Source organism: Hesperophylax consimilis, chromosome 14, assembly GCF_061612785.1.
Source record: "Hesperophylax consimilis isolate HC1 chromosome 14, BYU_Hcon_1.0, whole genome shotgun sequence".
Lineage (NCBI taxonomy): Eukaryota > Metazoa > Arthropoda > Insecta > Trichoptera > Limnephilidae > Hesperophylax > Hesperophylax consimilis.
The window spans coordinates 36,992,996-37,006,524 of NC_142849.1; the positions used below are offsets into that span (position 1 = coordinate 36,992,996).

Below are 13,529 nucleotides of genomic sequence, written 5' to 3' on the forward strand. Positions count from 1 at the left end.
TTAATACATAAAATCATGTAAGAATATCTATAAATTTATTATAAACTAACAAGAATCTAGTACAATTCAAGTTTGAATTTATAAAATTTTCTGATGAATTTTAACTTTGGTATATCATGATATTAAATTTGTAATGTAAATAGAATGGATACCTATATTCAACACAGAATTGTTATTTTAGATACCTAATATGCAGAGATGTGCTTTATTTCAAATAAATCCATTTCAAATGGAAATGCAAAATGCAAAATGGGTATTTTCCATTTTGCATTTTAAATGCTTTTCTAAAAACCATTTTGCATTTTGCATTTTAAATGCTTTTCTCAATGTATTTTCCATTTTAAATGCTTTTTCGCAACATTCTTCCTACTATCTCCACTCATCTTTTTTTCATAAGCCGCAAATATCAGTCGGTCCTCAACCTCGCTATGAGAGATAATTTACATTTGTCAAGTTGCTCCCTGGTAGGAGCCCTGGCAATTGAGTGATACCATTACAAAAAATACTGATTCAAATAGGTACTGAACATGGGGCCATGACGCTGTAATATTAAATGTTAGATAGCAGTTTCTATGTTTTTACGTTGGCAACATTAGTCCCGCGCAAATTTTTTGTGGTTTCATAATCTGTAGTCGTGGTGTTTTTGGATTTACCATCACGTAATATGTTTGTTCTACATTGATGTTCATTATTAAATGACAAAATTGTTTAAAAATACAATAATTATTTTAATTGTTGACTTGAGAAACCATTTTGCATTTTCAATGCATTTTGAAAATAGGTATTTTGCATTTTGCATTTGAAATGCTTTTCTAAAACCCATTTTGCATTTTGCATTTTCAAATGGAAAAGTTTTGACCCATTTCCATTTTGCATTTCAAATGGTTTTGGGTACCCATTTTGCACATCTCTGCTAATATGTATTTAAATTTACATTGCAAAACAACATGCTTTATTTTTTTTTAATTTCTCCAAACCTATTGTTGAATAAACCCACGAAGAAGAGAACTTCTTCCAGCATCATTCAATCTATTTATCAATCTTTTCTCATGGACAATTTTATCATAATATAAATCTAATGTCAAGATTACTATGTAAAGGTCGTAAAGGCGTTTGACTCCTTTGTAACTTCTCCCTATTTCTCATAGACAACACAAGTAATGCTGAAAATAAAACTCAGATCATAGAATTTATTCTACGGACTGGTACAAGCAGTCGTTATTTGAAGTACATGAACTGCCGCGTTTTGTTGTAATGTTTTTTCTATGAGAACTATGCAGTCACTGCTTGAAGCTGTTAATATCGAAAGAACCTAATAGAGAAAGGTTATACAACTGTCAGGACCATAAGATGATTTCAAAGCAAGTTTTACTAAAGGTGCAATCCCACCTGATATATTCTATGATCTATTTCCTAGAATCTATAAAATAGATCAGTGAGAATAGGCTTTTCTATAGAATAGAAACCAAAAGTTGAACCAACTTCAATTTTTGTTTTATAAATTGTCCATAGAAACTCGTAGAATAGATCAGATGCGAACCCAGTATAATGTTGGCAGTACTCATGAAATATTGTAGGTAATTAGGGTTTTTTTTTTTTTTTTTACTAATTTTCAAGTACTTTTTTCACAGATATTAATAAAATAATCTAAAATGGCAACCCCAAATGCCCCCATCGCCCCCGTAGCAGCCCTCGCCCAGAACGGAGAACAGGCAGTGCAGTCCCCCTACCACCTGGAGTCCCTCGAGAGAGTCATGAGGCTGCCAGTCATCGAAGCCGCCATGAACCAAGGGGCAGGGGTCTATGAGAAAGTTAAAGGTTTGAAAAGTTATACTTTATTCACTGCCTAAATAATCATCACACCATTTAGATCCATTAGTAGCCTGGTGGTCAAAAGTGTCAGGATCCCACCCAGACTTCCTGGGTTCAATCCCCTACTAGTTTAGTCCCCCATCAGTGCACAAGCAATATTTTCCCAAATTATGGTGGGAGGCTTTCTTGATAAAAAGAAGAAAATGTCGATTTACTGTCTCTCGCCGGGACGATACTGTGAGTATATTTACTGTCTCTCGCCGGGACGATACTGTGAGTATATTTACTGTCTCTCGCCGGGACGATACTGTGAGTATATTTACTGTCTCTCGCCGGGACGATACTGTGAGTATATTTACTGTCTCTCGCCGGGACGATACTGTGAGTATATTTACTGTCTCTCGCCGGGACGATACTTTGAGTATATTTCACCCTAGAAAGGCATTCATTTTTTTATTTTTTATATTTATTGTGAAAACAAGTTTACATATATAACCAATTACATTTCACAATTTGTAGTTAATAGCTTAATTTTAATAACATTAATTATATAATATAATAGGTACATTAATAATGGCAGGTGCTAAAGAATACCATTATTTCGCTCTTGAAATGATTGAGATTCGATTGGAAAATGTCAATTTCAGAAGAAAGGTTTAATAGTGAGGTCATTCTCCCCAGAGGCATGATCATTGGTAGGTAGGTCCTGCCTCTAGGGAAAATAAACAGCCTGTGTTGCCTATTACCCGAATAAAGTATTTGTTGCCCTTGATTGTGCCATGAATTCACGGGGTGTCCCTGACTTCTCCTTTCATTCACATGCACATCACATATTCTCCTCACACTCTTTTCTCTGTCCATCCACTCAACATGTCCTGGCCTTTCTCCTTCTGTTATACTGACCCTTGACGTGACCCCCACTCAAGTATATGTTTGTTCTGGAATAACCCCAACTTCCTCCATCCCCTCTACATCTCCAAAGCCATCCAAGTTACGTACCGACTGACTGCCTTTTCAGAAAAAGTTATGAAAGGTCTATATGACATTGATGTTTTATATTTAGATGAGACATGAAGTGAAAAAATAAGTTCCACTTTTTCCGTCCAATTAGTCCGACTGACTGCTCTCCTACGAAAACTACAAATTCTGGTCTGCGCGCAATGCGCACCGATTATCGCCAGTGGAACACGTTTCGACAGGATATTGTATGCAATAATAATGATTGGATTATTTGAATAGCGCCGTTTTCGTGAGAAAATTACCTACAGCGCTTCTAATTGTAGCTCTATGCTGTAAAGCGATATCTTTGACTTGAAGTTCTTTATAAAACATCCCATTTTTACTTTTACATCATTTTTTGTTTGTTATTGATAGATGTACAATACATTCCTCATGATTTCTGACATATTATAATCATTTAAGCGCTTCAACTTTCTATTATTTTATCATTTTATTCTATTTTATTTTCAATTTATTCTGTTTTCTTTTTGTTGTCTTTCTGTTCTATCTTTTTGTTTTTGATTATATATTTTATTGTATCTCTATATGGAATGTGTGGGACTGCACTAACCTCCCCACATACCGGAATAAACACCTTATTATTATTATTTTAGGCAGTAGGTCATACGATGCAAGCATGACACATGTCTATAAAGTTCACTCAACTTTATAACCGCATCTGACTTATCTAAAAATAACTCAGTGTGTGTGGGCGGGCTTATTTTAAGAAATTCCCTCAGAACACCAATTCAGTTTAGTTTTTAACAGCATTTGTATTTCGAAAAGAGCAAGATTTTATTTAGAGTTCTTGTCCATATTCTTACTTCTGTGACATTATTTATTGCTCAATTATATTTTCACTACAAAGAACAGTTGATTATTTTATAAATTTTAACCATCTCCTGCATTAAAAAAATGGAATTCTCTGTCATATAAAACTTGAAATAATGTTCATAATTATTTGTTTTAAGGCTGGCGGAATAGCTAGTGGTTTGAGCAGATTACCTGATAGTCAAAGGTCCCAAGTTCAAATTCCTTGTATGTTTTCTAATACTTGTGACGATTATAAATATTGTTTCAAAACTTAAGAACATTCGATGTTCAAAACTGACGTAAACATGGAATATTTTATTTTTATGACATGTCGTGCATTTTGTTACATAATTATGTGGTCAATCTGTTGACTATCAGCGATATTGTTGGTTGGGGTTCACAGGGGTCAACTTAATCACATCTTTCTAAAAGAAATGAACTTCGACTAGGATGTTTTTATCTTGAATCACTCAAAACTAGAACGTTGATTTATGAGTCTACAAAGATTAGAGTTCACCAAATAATACTTTGAAAACATTTTTTAATCAAAGTTTTCTGGTATCAATATTATTGATTACATTCTTTATCACAGACACTCGTGCAAAGGTATTTTCTTAAAGCTCAAATAATATTTTGAAGATGCAAATCAGTAATAATTTTAAATTATGAAATTCAGCAAAATAATTCATTTTGAAATAAGTCAGTTTATCAAGGTTCCCACAGTCTATGCCAGGATACATTGTCCAAGAAATCATTATAGATATATTACGCAATCTTTGAAAAACGATGCTCCTAACAAATATTTTTAAAGAAATAACATTCAGCACATTTGCTGTGATTAATTATATTATTTCTCATTTTAATAATTACAATTTATAACTATTTAATTTATTTTTAATCTATATCCTGAAGTAATTACTATGTCTGTAATTACATCAAGATATAGAAATACATATAGATTTATGACATTAAGTTCGGGACGTGCAAATTGCCTTAATGCATCATTGATCTTTTCAACACCCCAAACATGTCCCCAACTTTAAATTTGCATATAATAATAATAATATTAAAGAGCCATATACTTGTAAAGCTCTGTTTTAAGATTTTTCAAATCAGATTTAATACTTGTTCTTGCCTCAACGGCTTGCTTTTAAAATTATTTGCCAGCTTTTGTGTTTTCTCCCCTCGTGCAATATTGGTCTCACCGCCCATATTCACTCCTTCTTTTCCTTCAAAAGACCCTCCACACAGCATCAGCGTGGAGTTACCAGTTTGTAGCTGAGTGGTTCAAGCATCTGGTTTACACCCATCGGCCGCAATCCTCTTCAAGCTAAATCCCCTACCATTAGCATTATTGCACAAGCAACGATTCACATTTATGATTGAAGTAGGGCGAATTCAAATATTGTTAGATTATTCATAACCGGAAATGCTTCTTTCTTTAAAAAAATACATACATATATATAAATATATTTGGCATACTTTATATTGTTGACTCAAATTTTTTAATGGTCATTGTTAAGTTTGATAATCTTGTCAAAAACTTCTCTATAGCTTCATCAGAGTTTATTGTTAGACAATAATTATTATTGTGCTTTTAAATGACCGTGCCTCTGATACTGAATGTATTTTCCTAAACATTGTAAACTTTTATACAATTTGGTTACATGCATCTAATTTTAAATTCTTACAGCAACAGAATAACACAGAACAGTGACAAAACAGAATATGTTGAAGGATAATTTAGGTTAGGTTAGTCTGGTTACTGGCCGAGTTAGCCGAATTGACCGAGTGTTGGGTTACTACCCAGGTGTCGTTCCATTTGTCTCCTGACTAGTTCTAACTTCATAGCAAAAACCACATCTACCGCTTGTGATGATAGTTGTAGGAATTTTTAATATACTGTCAGGTTATTCATTACCCGAGAATGTTTGTCTTTCTTTTTAAAAACAATAAGTTTAGGTTAGGTTTGTTCATTCTTTTCTCTGTTTTTTTTCAGTAAATATTAATTAAAAATCAACTTAATCAATAAAATTTCTGGTTTTTTCAGGTGCAAACTCCTTGTTCAACTGGGCGCTCTCCACTGCCGAGGCTACGGTCCAGTATGCGCTGGTCACGGCCACTCCCCTCGTGCAGAAGCTGGACGGGCCCATCCACATGGTGGATCAGCAGCTGGTCAGGGGTATCCAGAGCATCGAGGTCAATGTGCCTATTGTCACACAGGAACCCCAGCAGATCTATGAGTCGGCCAAGACCGCCGTCACTAGCGTTGTTCAACCTACCTTTAATAAGGTACATTATTTACTTAATCTTTTGCACGCGGCCGTATCAACTGTTGTTACGGCAAAAAGTCTATACTCACACGCGGCCGTATCAACAGTTGATACGGAAACTTTGACGGCCGATATTCCAGCGCTCTTTCGTCATTAATGTATTTCTTGCTCGCTTGGACATTCGTAGAACTATCACGATGCTGACATCTACAAGTATTTCTCAAAAATAAAATTGTATTTCATAAAAAAAGATCCATAATCAAGTGCGCCTCTTCGCGCCTTTGAGTGCTTTAGTTCACAATTTTGTCAACGGATGGCGTTAGTACTAGTATGTTATCTGCGCTTGCGCGCGCCGAGTTGATCTGTGGAATCTGCGCCGATAACATTCTGTGTTCTGCTGTAATATTGAATTATTACGAAAAATTCAAATTAATTTGTTCACTTCAGAAATCATTTTTTTTTTGATTTCTTGTGTTTCGTCTAGCAAATTCAATTTTACTGTATCCACGAGTGACCATATTGTGCCGATTGCGCGTATTTTTTAACATTTTACTGTGTTACAAAACTGAGTTATTGACTTTACTATATACTTTATTAATTTAAATATATTTTGTTATATATATGTATTAGTTATATATTACTAAAGTGCGTGTTATTTTCGTGTTTTATATACTATTTCAAAATTTATTAGGAAACGTTCACAAGTTTTTAGTTTTTTAATTCATTTGATTTTTCGGATAAAAAATGGCCCATAGTTTGGAAGATGATGAAATTGAAAATATATTGAACGTTTTGGATTCTGATTATGAAATGTCCGAAGATGAATTTGAACCTTCGGAACTTTCAGATACAGAAACTCAAGCGAATGAGTCTGTAAGTGAAGAAGTGCTACACTCCTGGGTGTCTGGACCTCATATTCCAATAGTACACGAATTTGATGATTTTCAATCCGGCGTTTCTGTACAATTTAACGAAAATTCAACAGAAAGTGATTTTTTTGAACATTTTTTAAATCGCTCGATTATGAATGAAATTGTTCGAGAAACAAACGACTACCATACTTTTCTTCTCATTTCAAAGGAATTTGGTGCGAAGTCACGAATTCATAAGTGGAAGGACACAAGTATTGAAGAAATGTATCTATTTTTTGCAATAACCATGCTTATGACAAGAAACGAACATTTGACTATTGAAGAGTATTGGAGTACAAATATATTTCTAAGTTCCCCTATTTTTGGCCAGATCATGAGTAGAGACCGATATCAATTGTTGTTGCAAAATTTACATTTCTGTGACTCAAATTCGCTTCCTATAGATCGTCTTTATAAAATAAGGTTAGTTTTAAATCACACCCGAACACTATTTAAGGAGTCTGTGATACCTTATGAAGACCTATGTATAGATGAAAGTATCATTGTTTTCAAGGGTAGGCTAATTTTTAAGCAATATATTCCATCAAAACGACATCGCTTTGGAATCAAAATGTTTGTTTTGTGTGATGTGAAAACTGGATACATTCTAGATTTCATAATTTACTGCGGAGAAGGCACGGAAATTACAGATGAACAAAACTTGGGAATAACCGGCGCTGTTGTTACTACACTCCTAACTGATTATTTTGGCAAAGGGCACAATTTATGGTGTGACAATTGGTACTCAAGTCCAAATTTATTCAATTTTTTGCATTCGAAAAAAACAAATGCCTGTGGGACGGTAAAAAAGAACCGGAAGGAAATGCCAAAATTTATTAAACTGAAAAAAGGCGAATTTGAGTCAAAAAGCCGCGGTCCCCTTTTAGCATTAAAATGGTGTGATAAAAGGGATGTACATATGCTAACTACCTTGCACGATAACTCATTTAAGGAAACCAGTAAAATAAATCACCAAACTAAACAACCCATTCGCAAGCCTGCCTGTGTCATTGATTACAATAAATCTATGGGAGCTGTTGACAAAAGCGACATGATGCTGAGCAGTTTATCCTGTATGAGGAAGACCATAAAATGGTATAAAAAAGTATTTTTTCACATACTTGACCTATATTTATTGAATTCATTTATTTTGTACACCCAAGTGACAGGTATAAAAAAATCTCTAGCAGATTTTCAATTGGCGGTTATTATGCAACTAGTTGAGAAATATAAACCAGAGATTTCTCAAATACCAGAGCCTAATACATCAGCCCACCTCAACCCGTTTCGGGTTTTGCCTAAATATGCCGCTAAGCATATGGCCGAATTGATTCCATCAACTGGCAAAATAAAAAAACCGCGTAGACGATGTCGTGTATGCCGATTGAAAAATAAAAAAATGCAGTTAACGAGATACGTATGTAAAGAATGTGGTGTGTCTTTATGTATCGAACCCTGTTTTAAAGTTTACCATAGTTCCAAAAAAATGTGACAGACAGAGATTCCTCTAAAGTGCTTAAAAAACAATATTTATTAAGTGATATAAAATTTATGTGTTATTTTTAAGTGTTGAGTTTAGAAAAGAGTTTGAGAAAAAGTTTTCAGAACTAAAAATGATAAGTGATCATGGTGTCCCACTTATGTCTATCAACGCAGTGGCCTAAGTACACACACGGCGAGTGAATGGCGGGACCACATTCAAAAGATACGGTACGTCTTTGTATGAAATTTTATGTTTTTGTTTTTATAAACATCTAAGAGTGTTGAAACACGAGGATTTGTTTTCATATTGTGGAGAATAATCTGTTCTGTCTATATAGTCCAATAAATAATGCCAGAATGCTATAATTTGACATTTAATTGCGTGCATAGGTATTTGAAAATATGTACCGCGTACGGGTATAGATAAAACGGAGCAAATTAACGCGTTCAAAAGGTTAATGCATTTTTTTATGTTTCCCTGACAAAACAGAACTGTGACCAACAAAACGTTCAAGAAAATTGAAGAAAGAGACCAAACAACAAACTAAAGAAAACCAACCTAACCTATTGTTACCATTTTTGGGGTATTAAGCTGTGTTGCATTTCCCTCTCTGGCCAACTTTTCGGACAGCCTTAAGTGTCCTTCATCAGGGCAGATGGCTCCCCTACCTTAAGGCCCCGTAGTAAGCGTTCAAAGATGGTTTAAAAGGAAAATATCTAAATACGAATGTTAGAGGGAGCGCGCTAATATTAAAAAAAAGGATAATAATTAAGCGAAAGTGGTGAAAATATTTAATAAAACACAACGCATTTGAAATAGAGCAAAAATCTTTCGACAAATGCTTTCTTTAGTTGCATCTAAAGATACACTGTGAATTTTTTATGCCTATAACATATTAAATAACAGAACAAAACGTGTTTTTAATAATTTTCGGAGTTTACTTTGTGATTTTTTTCTATCGAGGGAATTTCATAAAATTAACATTTCGGCAATACAAACGTATAGATATTATACATATTCAAAAATTATTTTTTTTTTTTTGGAATTTAAAAACTTAAAGAGTTAACGATAAACGTGTTATAAACTGGTAGAAGTTTGGTATTTGGGGGCTTAAATATGAAATGCAATAATCAATCAAAAAAAGGCTGTGAAAATCTCAGTGACCAGATAACTCAACGCATTGACAATTCAACACACCTAGTTACTTAGTCAACCCATATTATTATTATGTTCTATTCTTTCGCTGAGGTCAATTCACTAACCGCTCATATAAATATATATTTTAAACAGAAATACAAATGGTGGTGTGCAAATCTTTCATTCGCAATTGTGCGGGGGGTCACGGTAAGCGCGATAAAGATTTAGACAAAACAAAAACGAATTGAATTTGCCTTAGTGTTTGCAAGAGGAAATGAGTGGGAAAGGCCAAAGACTTACCCTAGGTCTCGTCCTCCGTAGCTGCTGGTTCCTTTACACTTATCAGCTTGCATACAATTAAGGGCAATTCCCTTTAACACTCGCTCGCTCAACACAAAAAAACAGTGACATTCACTGCAGAGGGTAAAAACCAGTGGCGGCTCGTGACTTTTGGGTGTACTAGAGTGCTAATATTTAAAAAAATGGCATTTCTGATGTTGTTATAGCTGAAAACGATTTTTAATTTTTTTTCGAAAATCGATTTTTTGTATGAAGATTTTCAGGAAATTTCAGTATAGCCGTGCGCCGCACGGAATTCCTGAAAATCGTCATACAAAAAATCAATTTTTCGAAAAAAAATAAAAAATCGTTTTCAGCTACAACAACATCAATAATGCCATTTTTTGTAATATTAGCACTCTAGTAACACAAAAGTCACGAGCCGCCACTGGTAAAAACGTTTCACTGGACGATGTGATGTTCCAAAACAATCACAGCCGAGTTCAACATATGCGGGTATTCACAAAATGACACGAATGTTCGCGGTGACGAAGATGCAACGATAATAATGCTCCTTGTCGTTTGGCCCGGTTCAAGGAAAGGGGACAAGGGGCAAAGGGGGGGTGAAGGATACACATTTTAAGGCTATTCAATTTTAAAACCTCACGCGCAACTAACAAACATTTGCTTGGTTACAAATACAAAGAATCCAATCATCAAGCAGAGCATTTGTAGGCTGCTTTAGCAAAAACTCTGACGCCATTAAATTTTCTTCTGACGGGAATCAATAGGTCGACTATTTTTAGCTCGCAACTTCACCCATCACCCAGAAGCTGCAGCCAGTCTACGAGACAGCCAAGACCGAAGTCACAAATGTAGTCCAGCCTGCCATTGATAAGGTAGATTATTTATTGCTATCGTTATAGTCATCTTAACCATGAAGCAAAAATAGGGTATGTTGAAGTACCCACACACAATGGTGCGTACTGGCATCTTGCAATCAACACGGCTCTTTCTGTGATGAAGTTTTAGCACTCATTGATTATTATTGGTAAATACGTTAGATTATTACAGATATGCAAAATATAGATACAGGCCCAAGCGTTATTTGCACCAATCTAAATGGGTGACCTATAAATGTGGTTACTTATTTAAATCCCAACTGAAATTTAATAAAAAATTTCCTCACCACTCAGTACTTCTTAAAATACCAAGTAACTAAATTCCTGTGGTAAAAAAGTGTTTACGTCATCACAATGGTCAAAATGTTTGACTAATCATTTCCATAAATTAACATAATGTATAATAAGCTCTGTTCCTATAGTAGGTACCTACACAATTGTTTTTTAGCTACTGGACTGTGTTTTTCAATATTATCGATTAAATAAAATACAACAATAGGGCGCCATGGTGTAAGATATTCTGACCATGCCATGAATTGTAGATTGCAAAGTTGAGGATGCAGAACATTGATCACTCAATTTTACCATCATATGACAAAAAGGAAACATTCAATGGATGATAAATTTATAAAATGCAACAAACAATGTTCATCTTGGAAATGGCGTTGTGAGCTGAGGTTACTTGATTGCAGATTAAATAATGCTAATGGTACATTAATATGATGTAGTTGAAATGATCATTCGAAAATCATTGTGTAAAAAGCTGTGCCAGTTGCATGATGCCAGTGCTCACTGTTGAGGGGAATTCCTTAATATGCATAATTTTGCTTTATAGTTAAATGACTGTAACGTTGGAAATAAATTATACATCTGTGCGAAGACTGTGTTAGACTCAATTTTGGTTGTGATGCCTGTAACATGCAATTCGGCAAATAGTGCAACGCATTCCCAAGTGTTATACATTGCATCTGTGTGAGTACTGTATTAGACTCAACTCTGGTTGTGATGCCTATATTCGGCAAATAGTGCAATGCATTCCCAAGTGTTATACATTGCGCTGTTTGCCGCAGTGCATGTTATAGGTAAGATTAATTTTAATTGTTTTATTTTACAGTCATATGTTTGATTTCGTATATTTACTATAGGAGTTGTCAGACGGGTCAGAAGACCAATAGCAGAGATTAAATAATTAACTTAGTTTGGCTAAAAATAGAAAAGAGCGACACGGCATAGCAACAAAAAATGATGATTAATAAATAATTAGTCAGTTATTTAACCTTTTCTATGCGTCATTAATTTGTATCACTTCGTTCACACGCGGGGCTATTTATCATCAATCTAATTTATGACTTTAAACAATAATCACGCATGGATTTTAAAATTTGTTTTAAAAAATACGTCGCTTATGTCTTGAATTATCTTTTCAAGTATAAATAAACAATCCGAACATCAATGGGGCTTGATAAAAATTCGAAGTATATATTCATAATGTAACTGATATGGTATGCCCGGGCGGCCATGTTTATTTCAAGGATAACGATACACATGATTATAAACATGCCGGAGTAGAGCTCTTCAACTGTGGTGCGATGTAAGTGGTTGATTTATGGGTGCGATGTCGCGTTTGACTGGATACATGAAATATTGACACACTTAAAAAGGTTCATATAATAAAAAATAACTACACTTAAATTTACAAAAATAATGAAATAATTTTTCTGTTATTATGTCACCGTAAATATGTATCACTTAATATATTTTTTTATCGTGATTTTGAAACAGTTCTCAACGCATAACGGCAGAATCATGGCTTTCATGTATTTCAGCAGCTTTGCAATTATTATCGACGTCACTGTCACTAATTTCAAAATCTGAATCTATTTCTAAAGTAGCACCAAATATTTCTTCGTCATTAAGACCACGACCCGACATTTTGTATTTTGGCAATAAAAATACTTTCAAAAATTGATAAAAAGTCAAACTTGTACAACTTTACACTTGATTTTTCACTATAAAAAAGTTTTAACCACGTATCTTTATTTGAAAATAATCTAACACTGACGAAATTTTATATTTCTTCAATAGTTTGAATGAATATATGTAACTGAACTTATTTTAAAATATGATAAATCAGATTAATGTACACTGTAATTAAAATAGTTCATATCCACGAAGAAGCAAACAATAATTCGATAAAACAATGTAATCTATACGGCGAGCGTCTCTGTTTGAGAATCTTATAAAATGCGCCTGCGCAATAACGTGTGTAAAGACGCGGGAAGAATTCAAACTGATTCATTTTTCGCTCTGAGTTGGAAGATACCTTCAAATCTTTGTATCCATGATTAGGATACGTATTATGGATAAATATCGTAAGATGTCAGTAGTGTAAAGATGTGAGATTTTTTAGGAGTATAAGTTTTACCGTGCTCAAGCATGTTTCATACCCATAACGCCGAAGAAACTTTGCGTCGCACAGATGTGCCACCCGCGTACAGGGCATGCACAGTGCGTCGCAGGCGTGCGTCTCCCGCGGGGATAGGGTTAAGCTTGCTGGCCTTTGAACTGTGTAATCTGCTTTTTTATAAATCATGTCTGATCCTTTAGATATCACATGTTTACTTCGTGTTTGGCTGTAAACTCTTTCAATACATTTAAGATTTTATTTAATACATAGATAAATAAACAGTCTAGTCTGTTGTACTTATTCTTTTGACTGTATGTCTAGGATTAACCAGATTATATTCCGCATTGTTTAAAATTAAATATTTGGGTTCCTTGGTAGATAATAATGACCAGTTAAAGTTCTCCCTATTTTCTCCTAGCTTCTTTCCTCTTTTTAAATACATCTATTTTAAGGTAAGTTTTTTAGATTTTCACGGCCAAAAGCATTTTTGTTGTTTGTTTTTGGGGTGTTATG

General features: G+C 34.3%; 1 protein-coding gene across 2 annotated transcripts in view; it reads left to right on the forward strand.

Annotated features, from left to right (window-relative positions):
• Lsd-2 (Lipid storage droplet-2) overlaps window positions 1-13,529 on the forward strand; it is a 91,848-nt gene that overhangs the window by 758 nt on the left and 77,561 nt on the right. For both annotated transcript variants that reach the window (XR_016303163.1, XM_089639824.1), the window contains exons 2-3: window positions 1,632-1,818; window positions 5,675-5,916. Coding sequence is in view for 1 of the 2 variants with exons in the window: in XM_089639824.1 (XP_089495950.1) it covers window positions 1,653-1,818; window positions 5,675-5,916 (408 nt within the window). In the remaining variant the exon portion in view is untranslated. The remainder of the gene's footprint in view (window positions 1-1,631; window positions 1,819-5,674; window positions 5,917-13,529) is intronic.